General features: G+C 39.3%; 1 protein-coding gene across 1 annotated transcript in view; it reads right to left on the bottom strand.

Moving 5' to 3' along the window:
- The window catches only part of LOC103175158 (nuclear matrix constituent protein 1), a 105,495-nt gene that overhangs the window by 19,123 nt on the left and 60,955 nt on the right, over positions 1-25,417 (bottom strand). Inside the window, exon 15 of the mRNA XM_007887969.2 lies at positions 15,246-15,395. Within this exon, the coding sequence (XP_007886160.2) occupies positions 15,246-15,395 (150 nt within the window). The remainder of the gene's footprint in view (positions 1-15,245; positions 15,396-25,417) is intronic.

Genomic DNA, 25,417 nt, shown 5'->3' with positions numbered 1-25,417 from the left:
CAATAGCCCATTCTCTACTGTATAGGCCTGACAGGAATTTCACAGACTCTTGATTTTGCAACCCACTCATGTGCATTCATCAGAATCCAGTCACATCTGGCTGCTAGGATGGGGGGTTAATTTTCTCTAAATGCTTCAGCAGTTTTGTTCTAGCTGAGGCAAACCAGTGACTGCAAAGCTGATGAGTAAAACGTTTCTGTTCCACTCGGTTCCATGAAGACAGCTTCGGGATTTATTTCACCCTTTTGTTTAAAGAAAAGAAGCCTTTGATGCTACGCAAACTGCATATCTTTGCCCCACCCAAACTTTAAGATATAAAATTAAAAAACTTTGATGGACGTGTCTGTTGCTTTTATTCCTGTAAAGCTTATCATGGCCTAGCAGCATGTGCTTCAGAGCATGAAAAAACTAAAGAGCATTAAGCAGCCTTCAGCTGCTGTAGGAGAACAATAACACGCAAGAAATTTCCAGACAAAATCCATCATCCATCCATCCACTCAACTACAATATTAAAAACAAAAACCATCCGTCTGCCTTGTCTCACCGAGAGTAAAACCAGGGAATAACCTTAAATATGCAAAACAACCCCTAAAATAAATTGGATGTGATATGGCAAAATAGAACAGAGATTGTATGACTTGTTGGAATCCTAATCACAGTTATTCCATCTCATGGATTTAGGAAAGTTATTTGAAATACATAAACCACAAACAATAGTTTTAAAAAATAAAATGGTCACAAAAAGCAAGCTGGTTTAAGCTTTAGCTAAATTAAACTAGGTAAAACTATTCATTGTTGCAAGAATGTTCCCGTACATAGATTTCTGTCATCATTTTATTGGCCATCAAATGAGCGCTGGCCATCTGTAACTCTAAGAAAAAAAATAGACAAGATAGCATCTCACAAGCCCATGTATAGAAGCACAGTGACTGACAACAAAATTAAACATGGACTATAATGTAAATGAAAAGAAAACAGACTCTCAGGTGCTAGCCGCTGCTCATTGGTAAATTTACAGTCAAGCGGGATATAATACACACTTGCCATCAAGATCAGTATATATCGTGCAACTGAAGAATAATCTTCATAGAGGAAAAATCCACACTGTCTAGATCAGTAAATTTACTGAATAAACCACCATGATTGTGTCAGGGTATAAAAATAATTGCAATAAAAAAGGTTTGGGTTCCTTTGTTCTACGTGTCATTCCCACTGGCATTTTTCAGACATTAGTGTGATGTGTGAAACAAGCAAGGCCATTTCTAGTGTGATGGTGTCGTTTTGACATCTGCTGCATGGCTAAGCCTGCGGACCACAGAACCGGCAGCTGAGTATCAAAACGAGCTAGTGCATCATCACTTCTCCATTACAAATGCACCAGCAAGATTAAAAAAAACACCCTATAAAAATACCACTGGCTATAATTCTATTTATTACAGTAAAATAAGATTTTTACTCCTGATGCAAAAATCGGAACAGCACAAATAACTAGCCGTTGAACATAAAAAGTAAGTTTTTACACCACGTTGTGAGATTTAAAGGAGTGACTATTTAGCATAGTTGCAAAGCACTTGGCTCATGCTGTGTGACTGCAGCTTAAAATTCCGCATGAGTCTAAGATGGGGCTTTGATCAGATGTGTGTGAAATTTGTTTTTTTTTGTTTAGATCTATTTTCAGCTGACTAACCAGTATGTTACATTGCCCCAGCAGCTGGAGGACATGAAAGTTCTTTGAGTAGCACTACACTTGTCTGTTACTTGTTTGTATGTGTCCATTAGGTTGAACTTTGAAGCAATCTGATCATGGCCTCACTAACAGAATTGTATAATGAAGAACCACAAATCCTTCTGGCATTATAGAACAGTTACTAATGAAATAAAGTAACTATAGGAAACCAGGCTGAAATTTAGGTCTTACACGTTTTTTCTTTTAGTTATTATAGAAATCAAATTACAACATTATAGTAGGATTCATACAAATTTGGAAACTACGAAGTCTATACAGTTTAGATACTTTTAGAAGAGTACATCTTAATGTTACCCCCAGTATGCTTTTGTGCTAAAAAGTCATTGGGTTTGAAGAAATGTCCCAAGAGGAAAACCCAGAGTAAGTGACATGAACACCAGAAAAAGCATGCTGATTTGCAAAGTTTGCCTCTGTGAACCCTATGTATGTGACTCATGGAACTCTGCTCCAACTGAGATTGCCACATAATTGAGTTCTCAACATAAGTCAGTGTGAAATAGGTAGGTTACCTGCATGAGATACATTGTTATATCTTCTAAAGCACTTGTTCAGGCACTCACGCCATAGAAGCTGTGGTTTCGTTGTCACTTTATCAACCCCAAAGGCTCATTTATGGAAATACTTTTCTCAGCTTAATTTTCTAATAGTGCTCTGTCTGTGCTGCACTATTCGTGATAAATCACCGCAAAAAGTGCAGCGTAATTGGCTCTAAGCAGGGTGATTTAGGAGCGAATCAGGTTGAAACCCTGCTGCTGAGACCAGCTTGTGGCAATAGCGTCTCCTACCTTCAATAAGAAAAATGGCTAAAAATCAAATCATGTCTCATGTCCCAACCTTTAGCCTCTACTGCTATCCCTCTCTCTCCTCTCTCTCTCTCTCTCTGAGTCTGTCGAACATTGTATTTATTTCGCTCTCTGATTTTGTATGTTTACTTTATCTCTTTCTCTGCTCCTATTGCAACAGAGTAGGTTGGGATTCCATTACCATTTACTTAACGGCTATTTGCAGAACATTTGTTGCCTGCAAATTCGCTTCTGCATTTGCCTACAAAAATGCAGTCACTACACTTTACAGAAAAACTGTAAGAAATGTTTTGAGACAGTTCAATGTAATGAGGTGCTATCAATATAAAATGCAAAGATTATTATTATTAATAATAATAATAAACTAATGTAATTAGGAGTGGGAAGTATAAAACAGGATTGTCATTCTATTCAGCTCCATTGCTGGAAGTAAATTGCTTTGCTTCCAGCAACATGGAATTAAACCCAGATAAAGGTGCTTTTGGGCAGTGTACAAGAATGTAGGCAGCTTTTGGTGGCCCTTTAATGACATTACATAGATTATCAATAAGGAGATGTAAATCTGAATTGTACCCTTGACTAACATTGACATTCCAGCTTTTCCTAGAGTGGGAGATTTGTCAGTCTTTAGTACATTGCCTTCAGGAGGAAGAAGAACTACCCAAGGTCTCTTGTTACATTTCTCAAGTGTGTCATTATTAGGAATAACATATCAATTCTATAAAATGGAAAACATTTGTACATGTAAATTAGCTTAATCACAAAAGAGCCTTTCTCCTATAGTGCAAAAATTCTTATCCTGGATAGTACATCTGTCCTAACAATAGGGAGACATTATTAATTAATTATGTTCAAACAGATATGATAGAAAGTACCAAGCATGTAAATAGGGAGAATTATTGCATATAAACAGCTATTTGTTGTATCTGTGTCACCTGTCTTTAAATGTGGTTATGTAGGCACAATACAGAACAACTAAATAATTAAAGAAGTCCTGGTATCATGAGCAGGAATTATGTGTTTAAATTAAAATATGGTGAAATATTGGTTATAAATTAAAAATGTAAGCATAAAAATGTTTTTTGATGTGGTTTTCAAGCACAGCCTCATTTTACCACAATAACTAAAGCAAAATTGTCATAGCTTCAGCAAATCTGCATGTTAGAGAAAAGATGTTTTGCTTTGGTAATATACTTAATGAGTCTAAAAATATTCAGTATAATAATTCTGTCAAAGCCCCCACAGTCTTTTCAATGAGCAGACTCCTGCAGGATTCCAATGGGGAGCCAAGTAATGAGCTCTCAGTATTCGCTCCCACATCGTCCAAGCGAAATATACTTGGGCCTCCATGGTTCCACATCATTAGCAACATGAAACAAAGACACATGCTTGACTTTAACAAGCAACAGAAGCTACTGACTTATTAGCCTGTTACTGCACACAAACTTAATTTCTATATGACAAAAAAAACAAGGTTCTAACAAAAAAAAGTTGAAAATCTATACATCAATAAATGACTAGGATTCAAATAGGATAAAAGGCCCTGTGGAAATATTTTAATATTAGGGGGTTATGATTCAGGGTTATTATCATGATTCCTGACAGAGTGCGCCGGGAATTTGGTACCACAGACATCATTGTATAATTAGTGCCTATCACAATGAACACGGTCCACCCCAGGCAATGGCCAAATCCTATCTGTTACCACTGTCAGCAACACCAATTGAGGCCCTTAATTCCAGCTGGTAGACAATTATGCCCGTCAGCATGCAATTCTCCATTGGCTCCAAATTCTAGCGACCATAGGGGTATTCAGCACGGCATTCAGAGCATGCAGTAAGTTGTAGACTTGCAGAGCAAATTATGTGCTTGAAACTGTTGTACGGACTTTTGATAACTGGGTGATAGGCCAGTTGGGCTATCCTGACTCACTAACAAATTACTGGGGTTTCATGACAGACCCCTGCAGTTCTTTGGGGCTCCCTGGCAAGTCACTGGGGGTTCCTTGACAGACCATTTCTCACGAGTTTCCCAAAAAAGTCATTGTGTTGGTAGAATTTTGGTTCTTGCATCTTGTCATTGGAAAGGGATGAACTGAAGGCAAGTGTTGATTGATGTATCACTCTCTGCTGGAGAAGATTTACAGGTCCCAAAAGCTATATGTAGAACTTGCTGAGGTGCTGTCTGTGGATACTGAGACTCTCCTATGAGTCGTGATGGAACAGTACTACATGGTGGCAGAGAACGTGAGGATGTGCTCATTGTTCATCACCTCTCTCAGCTGTGAAGGACACAGCAGTTCTAAAGTCCCTTGCAATAGTTTCCTTTCAATATTTTAAAATATCAAAAAGCTGACAAGCCACTGGATATATCTGATAAGGAAGAGGATATTCAGCACTCAATGCCGGCAGCTCAATTGTGTTTGGAAGAAGTTTGAAAAACACCTTATTGTTGATCTGCAAAAGCTTTAAGGTGTTCCATGATCATTATCCCAGAGATAATGGCCAAACTTCTTCAAGTTTGAGTTGAACCCACCCGCCCTGATAACGAACTAGATCAAAGTGTTTTGCCTGGTGTAGGGAGAGCGCTTATCTGAAGAGTCCTTTGGGACGATAGAGAGAGAGAGAGAGAGAGAGAGAGAGACAGAGAAGGAGAAGGGACTTGCCTGACTGCTTTATTGTTTGTCTGATTGTTTCCTGTTCTGTGAAGACAAGTAGTGTTTTGCAAAAATAAAACAGAATTGTTGGTAAAACTTTCCATTTTTCTATTTTTGTTTATTTTTTTAACTGCTGGTGTAAAGTTTGTGTGTACCTAAATTTAGAATAATCATTCGGCATTCAGAATTAAAAGCTTATGTTTTAATTGGAAAATGAGCTAGTGTGATTGCTCATATATTTCTGTCCTTATTTTATGGAGATTGAAGAGTGATTCCTGGTATTTTATTGTCAGCCTGGGTTAGTTTGAGCTGCATTGTTTGTACCTGTGTAATCAGTGCATGTTGCAGAAGAAGCTTAGAAGGAGCAAAACCGGGTGCAGCTGAGATTCGTAATAGGGGTCATTCGATAAAGATAAGCCAGACAATCAGTGACTCCCTCTGGAGACTTTGTGATCGTAAGCCATGTGCCTAAAAAGCAGGAGACAGATGCTTTGTTGAACAATGCCAAAGGTTTGTAGCTCTTTCAAAGGGAACTATGAGTGCAGAGTAGCGGTAATTTTATGTTATTGCAGAATTCTCAAGAGTGCTGGGGGTATTATATTGCATAGATGTGGCATTCGTGGCCCCATTAGACATATGATTGACAAACCTGAACAGCTAGTTGTTCAATGTCAATGTCCAGCGAGTCAGTGCTGCTAGCTAGACAATCTTCCATGCAAAGCTTACCTGTTATTGAAACAGAATCCATAAATTATTTTAAAAGAGAATTAGATGCTTAAACAGTGGAATATTTAAGAATATGGGGAGCAAACAGGAAAGTGAAACTAGATTAAAGGAAAATGTGGAAAAAAACATCACTGCAGACTTGATGAGTTGAATGGTCAGTTTCTGTGTCCAATATGCTGTACTCTCTTATATGATTTTTTTTTATTTTTCAGATAGAATATGTTGAGTGATAATAACTGAGTGTAAGTTTGGCTCAGCTAAGCATTGTTTCACTTACTGTATGTCCCTATGGCATTTATGTAGCTAGAAATTAAGTGGGAGGGCAAAAGAACCCTGTTGCCAATTTGACTTAAAAATACACATGTAGTCATATAGGGTATAAATGGTCCTATGTTAATTGCATACTTTAGAATTACACATCTTCCAAAACTGTTAGTAAATAAGCCACAATCTAACCAAGGGATATCTCTTGGAATCTGCACATCTAGTACACCTATCACAAGGTCAGATTATTGACTATGGACAATGTTTTGGTCCAAGGCCACAATACTTTGATTAACCAACATCCTGGTGAAATTATTAAATAACCAAGTGAATAATGCACGACTCACTGGGTATAGTTATAGTTCAACTTTAAAGTCTTAACACTTATTTTTTGCAAAATCTTTGTTTTGTCAGTTCAGGTGAACCTCACCTATTTCTCCAATGCAAAACAGATACTTAGAATGTTACTTAGAAAGCGCCACATTGTAAGAGATCCGGGGTGCTTGTGTCTTGTACAGTTATTTTATCAAGGCCATTTGATTGTACTTCCCCCAGTGGTTTAATTGGAAAGCCACTGTATAGTTGAAACCGAGTCACACAGGCGGTCACGTCCCAGGGTCAGTCTCCAGTCTATGCTGGAAGCTATATTCGGCCTTGCTTCCTTAAGGTTAGGGAGGGAAAAGTCAGTCAGGGATCCTGCTCCTGATCCCTTTCCTTGTGACCTCTATAAAAAGTGGATATACTGAGGTGACGGAAGGATTAAACTCGATTGATGCGCCCAACTTCATATAGTTTGTTAGCATTTGATTCCGGGCTTGCATGCAAAGACTGGTCACTTAGGTGAAGCAGCCTTAAAACTGTAAAAGCTTTCAGGATAGTTGAAGTAATGGAGATTTTGTTTCAAAATTTATACATGTATTGATTTTAAGCTTAAGTACTTGATGGTTTTAGAGCTGGTGTAAAAGAGCAATGCAAACAGACTAGTATTCATCACTTTTCCCCACTTTAGAAAGGTGCTGGCTGACTGATTCAGAACTGTAATGTTTATTGCACTCCTGCCGATTGTGAATGCAACAAATGTGAAAGTAAGCCACATAGACTACAAGGATCCCAATTTATGGAGTCCTGTAGCTCAGTGGTTAGAGCACTCGCTTTGCAAGCGAGAGACCTGAGTTCAATTCCAGGCAGAGGGCGAAACCTTGGGCACGTTTCCTTACTCCACACAGAGCCTAATAATAATCCCTCCAAAACCAAAACCAATAATAAATCGATCATTTTCAATCCACGACTGTCTGTGGGACATTGCTGTGCGCAATTGGCTGCCGCGTTCGCCCACAAATATACAGTCAATTCACTTTACAATATATTCTGTGAAGCGCTTTGGGACGTCCTCCCGACGTGAAAAGCGCTATATCAAATGCAAGGATTATTATTATTTATATTGTTCCCAGCAGAAGTCAACATTGCTGAATCCTATAAATAAATACTAAAATTAGCAACAAACATATTGAACAATGGGGCAAATCTATTGGGGAACAGGTAAGCAAACTAGATGGAGTATCAAGTTACCTGAAATAACCTCAGATATGAAGACAAAAGTTAAATGGAAAATTCAGAGTGACCAAAGGGTTAAAAAGTGAGCAACAAGGTTAAATTTTGACATGCAAATTTGATGAAATTGTATCCAACTGTTTTCTTTTTAAGCCAAAATTCTGTGAAAATTCTGTGTAGCAATGCAACAAATGACATTACTATGGAATACAACCCCAAAATGCACTGAAGCAGAAGCAATAATGTTCTACACAAACACTGTTACAAGCTGGATTTCTCCACAACATCGCAGTGTATAATTTGGAATTCTAGGAGAAATATTATATTTATAATTAATTGAATATTTTCATGCAGGGATATTATGGGCAAGGTTCCTCCTTTGTGTTTCAATTTTTATTCCTTCTGTGATAATCCACCTGGCTTGATGTTTGCAGCTGATATGGCGGGCAGAGCGCTTGCTTTCAGGCTCATGCCAATGTCCCTATTGATGGTTGCCAGGAGCTACCAGGCATGACTGTCACTTATGATTCCTTGTACCCATCCAACTGGGAGATATTGGAGCCTCCATTCAGAGTATCTGTGCTCAACACAACTCAAATTGGGAGCATAAGGGAACAGATCTTGAAACTGGATCCATTTCTGCTCCATGCCACTAGGATCTCTTGCTGCATTGAAAATTGACAAATTTAAATTCCTGTTTAAAAGGAGCTGAAATTTGGTTCAGCAAACATCAGATTTTAACACTGATGGTTTGAAAGGAAGATACATTGTGTAGCACAACCTTCAATAAATGCTAGATCCTTTAAATAATTATTAATAAGGAAACATTTGCCATTGCACAAACCATGATGCAAGTGAAATTAATCCTCTTAAAAACAATGGAAAACTGCATTCACCTTCTGTACCAAAAAGAGAAACAATACATTTACAATTATATAGTGCCTTTCATGTTGGGAGGACGTCGCAAGGAGCTGGAAAGAAACCAAGTTATATTTTCTGCAATAGTCCTTACGTTTTAGACCCCTTTAATATGCTAAGAAGTCCTTTTTGTAAATTCTGGTGAGATCTCTGCATATGATTTATATTCAACTGATTTACAGTGAAAACATCAACAAATTCAAACGTAGTGAAGTTAATCATTGTCTAGCTAATCGATTTTACGACACTAAGAACATAAAAATTCTGATGGGAATATTTCTTGATTTTTTTTATTTGTTGGCATTTTTGCATTATAGGTTTGCCGTAGCCAGCATTTTTTTCCACCTCTGCCTAAAAGAGGAGTAATACAGGACCTAGTATGCAATGCCACAGGCAGAATGCACCAATCATTTATCTGAGGTGCACAATAGTGAAAATGAAAACTACTTACAAAAAGACTGCATTTTTCTCCACCTATTTTTATTTGGAATTAAAGCTTTATTTGAACTTCATTCATCATTGATAAAACCAATCAATTAAACTTTTCCTCCAGGTCTGCTGACAAAGGCTCACAATACCACATACTTTCTTTGCATGGTATCAAATGCTCAATACCATCCAGTAATTCACACACTGTGAATGTGCTTGTTATATGCTATAAATATGCAGCATAGGTGTAGAACAATGTATATTAATCTCACTTTGAACTCATATGCAAAGCTTAAACTGAGATGTGCACAGGTTTTACTCATTTCTTTTGTTTCTGTAATAGATTCTAGATTGTAGTAGTAGATTCGTGTGGTACGTTTCTCTCTACAGACATGCCACCCATAGGCTAGGAACATGTATCATGTGTCACGATGCAATCAGGAATTCTGTCTGCACGGCACATCACGCTGAGAAGGTATCGGCCTCATAAAGTAGCAGGCAAACATTGTTGCACTGCCAGAATCTGGAGGAAAAGAGAACTTTCGGGTTTGGTACAGGTACAAAGGTCAGCAAGTTGAAAAAAAAATCTTCTGTGTTGTTGAGATTTAGAAAATGCACAAACGAGATGGACGCTGTGTTGTAATAATTCTGTTACACTTGACTAATGCAGTTATTTGCAATGAGGTTGGCAATATGCCCAAAGCAGTGAGCAAGCAAACAGAGCGAGACAGCTGGCTTAGCACCTTCGATTACTACTGCCACATCCGCCAGCTCTTCTGTCAGTGCAGTGCTCACCGATGTGTATTTTAGTACAAACATTTACTCTGAGAAATTCATCGAAAGTACATTTTGTCAAATTTCTCATATGCTTTTCGAGCAAATGTAGCTGGTGACAAAAGCTGATTATTCAAATTAGCACGCAACACAAGGCAGCTTATGTATTTTAAAGTAATATGATTGCTTTTTGCTTATAATAAAGAAAGGCACATTTGATTTTGAAAGTGACAAAAGGCAATATTAGCAAAGCAAAACAATTTAGTGTAATAAATGTAAATGTAATAGGATCAGAATTTTTTGGTTTGGTTTTTATGTTTCCCTGGTTCAGTGCCTTCAGACATTTGCTGTCAATGTAGTGGCTGAGGCCAGAGGTAGTTTTTCTTGGTGCTGGAGTAGCTTATTGCCGACATTTAGAAAACAGCATACACGATTCACCATTTAAACAATTGCTGCTTAAAACATCTTGCATATTATTCAGTTAAAACAGATATAAAACTATTAGAACTGTGAGCTTCAACATAATGTAACATACAACATTGCAATCCAGGGGTTTGGTGATAACAACTGATCTTTGTTTCTCATTAAAATACTCCATGAGCAAAACAATTAAACCCCACAAAAAGTGTTATGCCAATCAGCTATTTTTTTTTAAAAATGTCCTGCTATCAGTTTCAGCTCATTAAGATCACAGAATCTAGTGTCTGAAATTCCTGGGTGCTAGTTTTAACAACATTGTAGAGAAAACAGGATGGGAATGTTGGGAGATCAAGGTAATGGACAATTCCATCTGCGTTTAGCATTTATCTAAGCTTTCCTATCCCAAACCAAAGTTAAAATCAGAGATAAAATGCCTATATACTGGTTAAGAGAAGGGAGTTTCTCCTGTTGTCCTGGCTTGGCAATAATCTCCGAAATAAAATGGGCCATTCAATTTATGACTGTTTGTAGGACATTGTTGTGTCCAAATTGGATGCCATGTTTGTCTACAAAATACAGTGAAGTGTTTTGAGATGCAAATAATTCCTCCAAAACCAAAAACAATAATAAATTGGTCATTTTCAATCTACGACTGTTTGTGGGACATTGCTGTGCGCAATTGGCTGCCGCGTTCGCCCACAAATATACAGTCAATTCACTTTACAGTGTGTTCTGTGAAGCGCTTTGTGGCGTCCTCCCGACGTGAAAAGCGCTATATCAAATGCAAGGATTATTATTATTGACAAGATCAAAGGCATTAGATTAATTGCTAATGCAATTATTAATCTTAATAAGATTCTTATTATGTTTTTGTTAAAGCCAGTAAAAAGAACTCACAACATGGACTCCCAAGGAATCCTATTTAATACCTTCCATATTTCAACCTAGCTCCCTTTACATTGTCCCTCTGTTTTCTTCCCGATAGCCAATTACTAATCCATATCCGCTAACTCTACATTGTAATGAAATTCTTATAGGGGGATTTAACAAGAGATCTTTGAAAATTTACTATCTTTATAAAGTTTACTGTGTCATACAGCTTTCCATGTCAATTGGAAAGTGATTGTCTCAAAAAAAAATCTGAGATTGGCTTGGCAAAATCTACTCCTTTTTGGCTGTTATTTATTAGGTTATTTTTGTACAATCTTCCATTTGCTTCTGATTATTGACTCAGTTATTGACACACTTCTAACAAGTTCGCAATTGACAAAGTTGCCCCTTTTTTAAATATGGGAACCACGTTTACTTGCTTCTTGTCTGTCAGATCTATTCAAGTGTTCATTGGGTATCTGTCTGTGCTTCACAAATCTCCCTTCTCTATCTAACTATTTTGGGAGTATAGTTCACCTTGAAAGATTTATTGCTTTTTAGCCCTCTTGGGCCTATCTAGAACCTCTGGCTTACTGAAGTCTCCCCAGTCCTTGTCAGGCTCCACTGGCTTTTAACAGATCGACAACAAGGTCTTCACTGTCACCTGTATATCCCTTTGATTAATTTTAAAAACTGGCCTTTTCTTTCTGCCAAACGATCTCACTCCACTCCACAGCTGGATTGATGATCTTCTTGCACGTAAGCAATGAACAATTTTTGAAAACTGCCATAGAGAGTAGAATACCTTGGGCACACATTTCCTTTCAAATCATTTTGAGATTTAATTGTTGTTCGTTGAACTTTATTAAAGAATCACCACAAATAGTTTTGATATTGTTATTAAGCTCTGTCTGCCTTGTGATTCAGGTGGATGTAAAGGAACCACCCGCCATTGCAATTTTAAACCGATACAGTGTTTACCTCCTGATTATCCTGCCTTACCTTCTCCTCCTCATCACCTTATCTTACCCCCAGATTCAACTGAATTACTGATCTCATTGTGATTTATGGGATGTTGCTGGTGTAGATTGAGTATCACTTTTGCCAATAGCAATATTCACTTTCATTTCCAATCAATTATCTTTTGTAAAATGTTTTAGAACGTTTATGTATGAAAGGTGCTATATGAATGCAAATTATTTTTATTAATATAAACAATAAGTGTGCAATTTATCCTGTATCTCCTCTTGATCAATATCAGACTCCTCTTCTCCATCACTAACTGCCTCCTCTGTCCACCTTCCCGTGTCTCACCGTTCCTCTCCTCCAATTCCAACTGCGAGGAGATGTTGGACTTGCCCGAATCCAAAATCGAGGGGATTCGTTCGTCTACCTCTCCCCCGTCCACCGCTACCCACTCGCCACCTCCTCCTCATGGCATGGCCCCCACCCATCCCTCCCTAAACACCTTTGACCCTGTCTCCCCCTCCTCCCTCACCTCCATCATTTCTAAAATGAAGCCCACCATTGGCTCCCTCGACCCCTTCCCAACCCCTCTCCTCACCTCCCAGATCCACCTCGTGGCCTCTCTTTTAACCAACATTATCAACCTTTCCTTACCCACTGGCACTGTTCCCACCTCCCTAAAAACAAAGTAACTTTGACCAGTTTCAAAAGTACGGCTGTGGGAAGTATGAAAACCTGACTGGAGGCGTTCAAAGTCATCACTACCATGCTCAAATAACCTTTCCTGGACCCATCTCTACTCTCCAGCTATCGCCCCTTCTCCAACTTCCCATTTCTCTCCAAGGCCCTGATAATCCCTCCAAAACTGAACAATAATAAATTGGTCATTTTCAATCCACAACTGTTTGTGGGCACTGCTGTGCACAATTGGCTGCCACGGTTCGCCCACAAATATACAGTCAATTCACTTTACAGTCTATTCTGTGAAGCGCGTTGAGACGTCGAGAAGACGTGAAAAGCGCTATATCAAATGCAAGGATTATTATTATATGAGTCGTTGCGTCCCAGCTTCCTTCTTTCCTCTCCTGCCATTACCTCTCTGAACGCCTCCAGTCGGGTTTCCATATTTCCCACAGCCGTACTTTTGAAACCGGTCAAAGTTACTAACGATATTCTGAACATCTGCAACCAGGGCTCTCTCTGCCTCCTTGTCCTCCTTGACCTATCTGCTGCCTTTGACACTGTTGACCACTCTAACTTCATACACCGCCTCTGCTCTCAGCTCAAATTTGATGGGCCTGCCCTTGTCTGGTTCGAATCCTACCTCTCCCACCGTGCCCACTTTGTCACCCCTAACAGCTTCTTCTCCAGCCCCCGCACTGTCACCTATGGTGTCCCTGAGGGCTCTGTCCTTGGCTCTCTCCTTTTCAATATCTAAGTACTCCCAATATCAATATCTGTGACATCATCTGCAAACATGGGGTCAATTTCCACATGACACCAAACTCGACCTCTCTGTCTCCACCCTCGATTCCAGGACTACTACTGTCCTCACAGACTACGTGTTGGTCATCAAGTCCTGGATGAGAGCTAACTTCCTGCAGTTGAATGTCAACAAGACCGAGGCACTCCTGCTTGGCCCCCATCAGTGCCTCCGCACCTCAAGTACTGACAGCATCTCCCTCCATGGATGCATTCTGCATCTCACGGAGCCAATACTGAACCTCGGTATCCTGTTCGACCTTAAACTATCCTTCATACTCCACATCCATGCCATGACCCGCTCCGCCTTTCCCCACCTCCACAACATCGCCCAGCTCCAACACTGTCTCACACTGCAGACCGCCGAGACCCTCATACACGCATTCATAACATCCAGGCTCGACTACACAAACTCCCTGCTTATCGGCCTCCCCAACTCCTCCCTCCGTAGGCCGCAGATCATCCAGAACTCTGCAGTCCGTGTCCTTTCCTGCACTAGGCTCTGTGACCCTATCACCCCCACCCTCGTCCGATTCCACTGGCTTCATATCACACAGACGATACAGTTCAAGATCCTGGTCCTCACTTTCACAGCTCTCTAAAGCCTTGCTACCCCCTACCTCTGCGACCTGCTAATCCTGTACCAACCTGCCTGCTCCCTCCACTCAGCAATCTCAGGTCTGCTTCACGTCCCCACCTCGCGCGCTCCAACATTGGTGGGCGGGCCTTCAGCCACTCTACCACCACCCTCTGGAATTCCAACCCCCAGTCACTCCACCTCTCCCCCTTCCTTGCCTCCATCAAAATCCGTCTCAAGACCCTCCTCTTCAACCCTGCCTTTGGTCACCCTCGTTCCCTCACTGCCCTCCACCTTCCCCGATCCCGACCCCCAGCTCGGGTCCGAAACACTGATTCTCCAGCGCCTTGGCATGTCCTCACAACATGAAAGGCATAATTTTGTTGTTGTTGTATCTTCATACGAATGAGCTTTACTTGTGCTTTCAGTTTGACATATTTGTCAGGGTGGATCTCTGCATGTTATATTGTTAAAAAGCTATTTGCAATTTTATAATAATGTTGATATAATAATCCTTGCAATTGATATAGTGCCTTATCACATCCTTGAGATATCTAAAAGTGCTTCACAGAATAATTTGTAAGGTCGTGTAACTGTGAATGTTGTGGGCAAACATGTCGACCAATTTGTACACGGCATCATCCCACAAACAGCCATTGAATAAATGACCGTTTTTTTGGGGGGGGGGGAGATTGTTGGTTGGGATACTGGGAGAAATTCCTTTCTCTTTTTCTCATGTAAGTGTTTCTACGTCATAACAGCCCCTCACCAAGAAAACAGTAGGTTACCGGCTTCGAGTCAATTATTAATACTGTTAATAATGACCCAACCACAAACAAGAGGAGGAAGTATTCCTAACCTGGTCTCAGCTGAGAAGAATCTCACTGGATAGGAATTAACAACCAATTTCTCCTTCGACTATTCTGTTGCTATATCAAGGCAAGGCACCAGTGGGCCTGGTAACACACATGCAATATAGCTCTTTTTATAATGAAACATGCAAATGCTTTCTTTCTACTCAACTCCCACTTGAATAACTGCAAGAGATTTTTTTCTAATTACCTGCTTATAATCTTCAAGGGTTACTTCTATGCATATTCTCTCCTCATAGATCTCCAAAAGAAGGGTTTTTGCTATTAGAAAAGTGTTTTGTAGTCTTCGATATTTTTCAGCTAAGAAATTATTTTTATTACAGGCGTTGATCAGTTTAACCTAGAAAAACAATGAATACAAATAATTGTTAATAATAATCTTTGTAATTGATACAGCACCTTATCACATCAAAACATTTCAAAGCACTTCAATTTTCTGAAAAAGTTCATGTCAAGACAAATCACGGCCAATATGCACGTAGCAATGTTCCGATGTTTATTTGGATTCTCCTAAAGACATAAGACCTGAAATTCAACCTCGTCTTAGTCCGTGAGACCATTTTATCTTAAAATGTAACATTGTACAGAATTGTGGAAAATTCAACCTTAATTTGGCAGCAGGTTTTATCAATGGTCTGTCTTCTGTATTAGGATCAATTTAAAAAATATTCACGATTGTGCACCATCTTAAATTTGAACATACACATTAAACTTTGTGAAAAGTCTCATGTTTCCTGCCCTATCCTCCCCACCATTATTTATCATGCAGATTATTTCCCTTTACAGTTTCAACAAAAGAAAATAATTAGCATTCCAAAATAAACTACTACACCAAGTCGTATTATATTTCAACTATAATTTCTTTCCAAATGTTGACCTTCATGGATGGTGATACATAGAGCAACAGAATGAAGAACTGTGTAAAGTTCAGATCACTGTACTGAGTACATTCAGCATGTAATAGGGAATGTAAACAATGAGGCTTAGAGATTGTAAAACATTTGTGAGTCACATCTTTACTTCAAATTTTGCCTTCATGTAGAATGCCCTAATTTGTCAGATTGATTGTGCTGAGTAATAATAGATCAGTGCAGAAGATGGTGCTGTTTATTGGAGTTTGTCAGTTACAGATGGACTCATTTACTGTATGTCCATAGTACTTGTCCAGCCAAAAGCCAGAATGAATGTGAGAGAACTATTCTCTGAAATCATTTTACATAAGACTTTTCAGGAGATTCTCTAGTCACCAGTAAATTTAGCAACTTTGATGGACTTGAATATCTGAATCTTCGCTAATCAGTAAACAGTCTTGGCAGTATAATCTTATAATAGTGTTTCCCTTTATAATCTCACATCACTGAAGTCACTCCATTTTTAAACCAGCAGAATACAAGACTTGATGGTCTGCCAAGGGTAATTTACTGACAAGAGGAGCATCTGGTTAAATCTACAGTTAAAAGTCACTGTAGTTAGATCAGGAACAAGTTGCTAAATCAGGGACGCAGCGCCATAATACTTTCCTTTCACATGACCCATTGTGTGGTACAATGATATCACAATTCCTCCTGACATTATAGCTGCCTGCTCTGCTCTATCACTGGACTGAACGCCTTCAAACAGCAGCCAAACAGCTGATAGACACTGACAACTGAGGTTTCGAAAAATTATTGCACAGGATATCGGATATAATGTGCAACGTGCTGTCAGCCTGCTTCTTTTTGTAAACAAAACAGAATGCAGTAATACTGAAAGTTATAATGTGTTTATCAGGAAAATGGCAATGTAATTTTTTCCTCTCTCCTGAAGAAGCATCTCAAGCCCACCCAAGACCCTCATGCACGTCGTGTTGACGAGTGACAACTGTGCTCTTCTGAGATCTCAGATCAGAGCCAAGTACTCACAATTTGTGTAATGTACATTGGTTCCCTTTCAGAAGCACACTTCATGTTCCAAGATGCCATACAAGGTGCCAATGATGCATACAATTTTTTAACCTTATTTTTTGTTCAAATATAGGAAAATACGTTACAGCCAGTAAGGAAAAGGATCTTCATGTGTTGTTACGCTATACCTTTTTTAGTAAAAAGTCTTAATTAAAAATAAGATTTTGATTATTCTTAGACAGTAGTGCAGTGATATTTATATTGTAATTTTTTTAATGTTATAAGGACTATTATTTTAAGTCCAAGCATTCAGGATAGTTTTTCAAATCTTTTATGTTTTCACATGTCCTTGTAATGGAATAAAGCTATCATTTTCACAAGCAAGACAATTTGCCAACTTGACTGACTTGAATATCGGAATCTTTGGCAATTAGTAAACAGCACATGAAGGATCAAAAACCTCTACATGCTGCACTGCTAAGAAGGATAGTTGAGCCATCTAACTGGTAGAGTCATCGCTTAAAGGGTAGAGATTCTGGTGCGAGCAGCACGATGCCGGCAATACTTGCACACATTTCATACTAAGGTGTTCTGGTCACCAAGAGATTCACAGGGAGTTTCCATGAAATCCTTCCACCTTGATCCTGGCTCCGGTTGACCCTGAAAGCAAAAGCCCTAACCGATAAGGTGGTGCTAGCTGGACAAGCAGTAGAAAGCTTGCCCTACAGTGAATTCAACGGCAGGCTCTACAGGTTTCGCTGCGTTTTAACTCCAGCAGTTCCCCAACACACACTCTGAGACCCTAAATCTTGACTCTTGCAAAACCTGCCAATACACTGCAGAATTAGGTAAGTAGAGCATGTTCCTCCAGAGAGAGAGGGTACATGTTTAATTTCAGACACAGGGAAATTTCCATGTGTTTCCACGTGTGACAGAGACACCCAGCTGACCAAACAAAAAAACCTCAGGTACTGTTGTATTACTGTTAAGTATATTGGTGGTTATGGCAGGTAAATATACTAGAAATTTGTGCCAGCAAAGTCCACAAACAATAAGGCGGTGACATTAATTAATCTGAAAGATTGTTGGCTGGAGGATGAACTACTTGAAGACTTTGCACTGCAATAACTGGCACTTCAGTGTGATAACTCAGGTTCGATCTGTATCAACTGTTTGCATCAACAATTATCTTTGAGACCGTTCCATCAGCAGACAAGCTTTCAGCCATTTTGTTTTATGACTGCAATTTGTTGGTGTTATAGAACCCTGCACTTGCAGGTTTATGCACAGAAAATGGCTTTTTGTGATGTTGCAATTGGGCTGTTTTCTCCCACTCAGTCAACAGCTGTATTTACAGACTCATTGAATATTATAGGCTTCAACTGGTTTGTTAACTGCTTCAGGATCATTCTTCACACAACAAATAGAAGCGATGGGTCTTCATATGATTTCATTAGAGATTTGTTGAACATAATTTTAAACATCCTGTGCTTCCATTTAAAAAAGAGAAGGATTGGGCTCACATTTGCTGCACGTATTGAAGACCTGCTCAAAATGTTTAGCAGGACTAACTCAAAATCCATTTTAGTAATCCCATCATAACAGGATAAAGTGAAGTGTACACATTTTCTCAGTTGTTCTGAACATCTGAAATGATTATCTGCAGTCTTGCATAGACTAAGGTAATGCATTTGGAATGCAGAGACGATTTAGTTTCCTCAACTAAGTAATGCAGTGCATGATGATTAGGTTATCTTTGCATCTACCAATACAAAAATTATATGACGCTCTAAGGTGTACTGTAGCTGTGCCATTGCTCACAGCAGCAAAAAAAACTTTCTGTATCATTGTGTATTTTAGCAACGCTATGTGATATAACAGTGGTTATTCATATAGCTTGTTTTAAACTCCCCTCTTAACCTGCACACAATTAAATAACTGGTGAACGTTTACAGCAATGGTGCAACTCCATAATTGTAAGGATTATTTTTTGCACACCTGGGTGCTTTTCTGTGAAGGTTTTACCACCAAATTGGTAAAACCATATTTTATTATCAGAAAATGCTCCAGACCCATACGTGGCAAATACAGATCCATTAAACTGACTTTAAAAATTGGGATCAATCTTTAGAATGAAAATGGGAGATTGTACAAAAAATAAGCTAATTACCTATTGCATACAAATAACCTAAGCCAGCATGGTTTCATAGTTTTTTGAGAAGGTGAAATCACATATTGTTTCTGGGAAAACATATGACATAATATATCTAGACATCTAAAAGGTGTTAGACAAAGTACCACATGACAGACTTATTCACAAACTGATGTTGCCGGGTAACAAAGGTAAGACATGAATATGTATTTGAAATTGGCTGAAGGGAAGGAAGCAGAGCATAGTTGTTAGGGGAACTCAGGCAAAATGGGTATTAGGGGTCAGGAGTATCAGGACGCTTCCTCGTCCTAGTTTATATTAATGACCCCTCACAGACCGACTGCAAAGTAGTAAAATTTGTCGATGACACCAAGTTAGGGGTAATTAGAATCTTTGCATTTGATACAGTTCACTGCATCATCAAACAGTTTCAAAGGATTTATTGTAAAGTGTAGCAATTGTGTATTTGGAGGCAAACTTGGCAGCCAATTTTTCCACAACAATATACCACAAACACAATAAAGTACTCATGTTACGTTTTATGTAAATTCATGCTGCTTAATTGAATGTACTGATTTGCATAACTCCCTTATTAAAATTAAAAGTTGCCTTGAAGTATTCTTTGTTGTTCGTTTGCATAATTTGTTGCCAATGGGTCCTTTGTTCCAATTTCTACCAAGTCATTTACCTTAGTGAATCTTCAATGCACTGTTATGTCATAGCTCTGTACAATTTGAACATTTGGTAAAAATCTGTAATTTTAAAATCAAAAAGGCTATTCTTTCACAGACATATGACATCCTTTACCCTTAATTATTTATAGTCACAGTCCAAATACACAAACTGCCACAAATGTAGGAAGGTAATAGAAGTGTGGGAGGGAACACAGTATTCAATTCACTTTAGGCCATCTAATTCCATAACTTGTTTAAAACCAAAATAATTACCATTCTTAACATGCTATAATTAAGTAAGGCGCAATATTATTGTAAACAAAAACAGAGAGAGCTGGGAACACTCAGCAGGTCAGGCAGCATCTATGGAGAAACGAAGTGAGTCAACGTTTCGGGTCCACGACCCTTCATCAGAACTGGAATGAATTATGTGCTCCAATACAATACAATCTTAGAGGATTTGCTGACTTTCAAAAACTATTTATGCTTATAGTTTCTGATATCTTCAGAACCTTTACCAGATATCTTTTGCCCACAAAATATATAGTCAATTCACTCTACATTATATCCTGTGAAGTGCTATGAGATGTCTCGAAAACATAATAGATGCAAGAATTATTATTATACAACCTGAATGGGTTATAGATTTGTAACAAACTGTTACAGAATAACTGTTCTTATTGTTTTAAATGCATTTTTCTACAAATTGTATTACGAGTGTGAAGAGAATCACATAACCTAAGCATCAGTCACCATTACCGTTGGCAAGGAAGACAAGAAAAGTTTGTGGAAAAAATTCTCAAGAATATTAGACTTATCACCATTAGCAATGTTAGTTTCCATACAGTGATGGAACACTGCAGAGAAAATTTGCATCTTACTTCTGGCGTCAGTTGAGTCCCAAGTTATACATACGGATAGGCTGAATGAGAATATCCAACTAAATGCAGGGATGGATGGTATAAATGAACAGAGAGCATGGGAGCATTGTTTAGATAACAATGTTAAATGACATTAAAGAACTGATTATCCACACTAATTTTGACCAGACCCATTGTGGATAAGGAAACAATGCAGATAATTGAACATAACACACACAAAAATTGACTTCAATGTAAACCAAAAACTTTTTCATCGGGAGTTATAACTGTTGCTAGAGAGCCCGTACTGTGCCAGCCCTTCTCTTACCTCCTGACTTCCTCTATAACTTTCTCTCTCTCTATCTCTCATAGTCTCTCTTATCACTTCCTTGTTTCTCTTTCCCTCTATTTTTCACTCTTGTGTCTGATTCCCTCCCCATCTCTAACCTTACACTGGAAATTGTTAAATAAACATTCAATTGCACCGCTATTTCACAGTCATGCTGTGCTGTTAACTCGTGGGCTTCGTAACCTCACATGCATGCACACAAATGGATAAACTAGTATTTCTGCCCTACTTTGTCAACAACAACGGACCCATGTTTAGTCAGATAAATATTTCATGTAGTTTTCTCCTTCGTTCAGAATATGACCGAATTTATCCCGTTTCAGAGTTGGCATCAGAATGATAGTCAGTTATCAGTCAACAAGACAAAGTTCCAGAAAATGGGGTTTATTCTCCCCTTGGTCTAAAAAGTAATTTAAAAACTCTTGGCATTGTCCTGGTAACCTCATTGGTGGATGTGAGTGTAGTTGATCTGTTTTCACATCCCAGATTAAATATTGCAGATCGACCACCAGCGAATGAACTCCATATGGCTCACAGGAGAAAGGAACATTGGCAGTTTTAGATGACAGAAGTTTGAAGTAATGTTACTTTGCTCAGGATCAAAATTCAAGTACTATATCTTGAAACAACCTAAGGAAAAAAAGAATGGAGCTCCCTCCAGGCTCCCGTTACGAAGTGAAACACTGTGAGGTACTCTTTACATTTTATGGGAAACATTCAAACAAGACAAAAGATAAAAAAAAATCATTTATTTATAATTTAAACATGATGATATAATCGTTCCATTTCTTATAGCACCTTTTACTTGGCTCAGTGGTTCGAGCACGCGCTTTGCAAGTGAGAGACCTGAGTTCAATTCCAGGCAGGGCGAAACCTTGGGCAAGTTTCCTTAGTCCACACGCCTAATAATAATCCCTCCAAAAAAAAACAATAATAAAATTGGTCATTTTCAATCCATGACTGTTTGTGGGACATTGCTGTGCGCAATTGGCTGCTGCGTTCGCCCACAAATATACAGTCAATTCACTTTACAGTATATTCTGTGAAGTGCTTTGGGACGTCTAGAAGACGTGAAAAGCGCTATATCAAATGCAAGGATTATTATTATTATTACTTCAGGTAGACTTCCCAAGCACTTCACAGAATTCAATGTAAAGTGTAGTGACTGGGTATTTGTGCGAAATATTTTCAGACTTTGACTTCAGTGAAGAACACTGGTGTCTAATAAGCGCTCTAATATCACTGCTATGCATCACCAGAAAAAGTATATGTGACAAGATTTAGGGTCCAATGAGAACTTGATTCTGAGCTACAATCTGATGAGAAAGTGTGCTGCAAAGGGCTTTATTCAACAGCCACTCAAAGATGATGCAGTTGGAGAAGTGGTCGGGCCTTCAGCCTCTCAGCCCCGAGGCTCTGGAACTCCATCCCCCAGTGCCTTCGCCTTGCTTCCTCCCTTTCCTCCTTCAAGGCCGGTCTCAAAACCTTTCTCTTTGACCGAGCCTTCAGCTCCCCTCTCGACTCTCTTCCTCCTCCTCGCTCCCTCCCTTCCCTCCCCTCACCCTGACCATTTCCCCCCTCCTCTCTCCCTCCCTTCCCTCCCCTCACCCTGACCATTTCCCCCCTGCTCGGGTCATGACCCAACTGTGCAGCGCCTTGGGACGTCCTACTGACGTGAAAGGCGCTCTATAAATGGAATCTTGTTGTTGTTGTTGTTGTTGTTGTTTTTAGATCCAAGTACAGTAAACAGGGATTTTGAAAAAAATTGGTTTTGAATCTTATCGGTACAAAAGCTATTTGGTGGTGAGCCTATTATTCGTTAGGCACATTTACCGATTTGTCCCTGGGCACTTACACATAAATGTAATACAGTTTTAAATTATAAATAACATGGTATCATAAATGTAAAATTAAATTATAGTTCCCAAATTGCATTACATTTATATATAAGTACTGAGGGCTAAACTCACTAAGCCTACTGAACAAAGTAGAATAATAATAATAATCCTTGCATTTGATATAGTGCTTTTCATGTCTTCTAGATGTCTCAAAGCGCTTCACAGAATATATCGTAAAGTGAACTGACTTTGTGGGCGAAATGTGGCAGCCAATTGCGCATAGCAGTGTCCCACAAACAGTCGTGGACTGAAGTGACCAATCTTATTTCTGTTTTTTTTCTTGAGGGATTTTTATCAGGCAATGTGGAGTAAGGAAACTTGCCCAAGGTTTCGCCCTGTAGGGAATCGAACCCAGGTCTCGCTTGCAAGGCGAGTGCTCTAACCACTGAGCTGCGAATAGTGCTAAGACCACGTAAGCAAATTTGTTACATGGATGACTCTGTGCAGAATGACTCTCAATAAGACTGCAACTCTTAAAATAATTACATTTTTAAAACAAGTTAGCTCTTTGGAAAATTTGAAACTAGAACAATTGCATTTTATACACGTAATAATTGACTTAAGTCTTCTAGCTAATAGAAGAAAGCATAATGCTGGTTTTATATTGAGAACAGAGCTGATTTAGTAGACAAAATGCAGAAGTCTTGAAGAATCAGCCTCTGCATATAAACATTTCTCCTCAGTAAGCTCTCTTATCCGTGTAACTGATGTAAAGTTATGTTTTCTTCCATTCAGCCAGGACAGACATGGTCAATGATCCATAAAGCACAATCACTTTTTATTATTTTAAAATCTTACATCTTCAGAACAAAACCAATTTTTTCTGCAATATTTCCAGAAGCTCATTATTTTAATGAGTTACTCTTGGAATAAAAAAATGGTGGGAGTCATGCAGCTTTAATTCTATTTTATTTAACTGCCCATTGTCAGCATATACCAGTATAATGCTCACTACAGAGGTCTGTGAATTTTATTAGCAAGTTTCTAATTCCTTTTTGTTTGTTTTATTTGCATAAGTTATGTGGCCAACTGGAGCTGAGTCAGGCTGCTGTCAAGTTTTACTCTGCTTTGCTAATTTTCTCCCCTCCTCTCCTGAGGCCTGCGGTTTTACTCTCCTTCTGGTACTATCCAAATAGCCATTATACAAACTTTGACAGTGAGTTCTGGCATTGCAACCAAGCTCAACCCTGTCCTCCCCAATATGTATATGCTAACATCTTCAGTAGTGAGAAAGGAATATAGAGTGATATAGGAGAGATGTTCTCTCGACTTGACTAGCAGACATCAGGACCTGGATGAGTGAAAACGTCCTACAACTCAATGTTGACAAGACGGAAGCCATACTCATTGGCTCCCATCAATGTCTTCTATCCTATGGCTCTGACCTCCTCAACCTCCCCGGCCTATCCCTCAGACTTTCCGAACCAGTGCGTAACCTAGGGGCCAGGTTCAACCCACAGCTGTCCTTCCTTCCTCACATCCGGTTCCTGACCAGGACCGCCTTCCTCCACCTCCGCCACATTGCCCACCACCGACCGGACCTTACACCAGAGGCAGCTGAAACCCACGTCCAATGGGTTCGTCATATCCCAACTGGATTTCTCAAATGTCCTCTTTGCCGGTTTCCCCAGCTCCACCATGCACAGGATCCAGCTGATGCAAAACTCTGCGTCCGCATACTCACCCGTACTAAACTCCGTACCCCCATCACACCAGTTCTAGCCAGGCTCCACTGGCTCCCTACTGCCGAACAGATCAATTTCAAGATCCTCACACTCGTTTTTAAATCCCGTCATGGCCTATCACCTCCCAAGCTTTCTGTTCTGCTTATCCCCCCCAACCCAGTGGGGTTCCTCCACCTAACTGGCTCCGGCCTACGGTCACCTCCCCTTTCCCCCAGCTCGGTGTTGTGCTCCGTCACTGTCAAGCGCTTTGGGACACTGCCCTGCCCAAGGGGCGCTATATAAATACAAGTTGTTGTTGTTGTTGAAATTGGAGGGGTAATGGCTTGTGTGGAGTATAAACCAGTTGGGCAAAAGGCGTGTTTCTGTACAGTATCATTCTATATAATTCTCTGTGATGTCCATCATACTAACATACAATAGCTCCATTTAATAAACTAGAAAATCATCTATCTAGCATGCAACCCACTGGAAGCCTTCCAAGACAATCAACATATACACTTAAACATATTTTGAGGGTAAGTGGAAGTTGATTAAAGTGGAGCCGTCCAATGTGCGATGAAGCAAAATCTTTTAACAAAGAGATCTGCTGGAGTCAAGAATAGGGATCTAATTTTGTATAAATGTCACCACCCCAGTAGAGCAAAATCTCTAATAAACTGGTGATATTGTGCGTTATTCCACATCCAATCAGGCCATTTTCTCACAAATTTTAACTTGTCTGTTCGTTTAGGTACAAAGTCTACTCCCACCCTCACATCTCTTGTTAGTTCTGCTTTTGATAGAATCCTAACCTCTCCCTTCTATTCACTTTCCAACACGGTGGCATAGACATGTTCCTGAAAGCTGAAAGCTAATATGGAG

The sequence above is a fragment of the Callorhinchus milii genome, unplaced genomic scaffold (assembly GCF_018977255.1).
Source record: "Callorhinchus milii isolate IMCB2004 unplaced genomic scaffold, IMCB_Cmil_1.0 Scaffold2, whole genome shotgun sequence".
Classification (NCBI taxonomy): domain Eukaryota; kingdom Metazoa; phylum Chordata; class Chondrichthyes; order Chimaeriformes; family Callorhinchidae; genus Callorhinchus; species Callorhinchus milii.
Note: the sequence above shows the minus strand (reverse complement) of the source record. Positions and strands in the feature narration are given on the sequence as shown.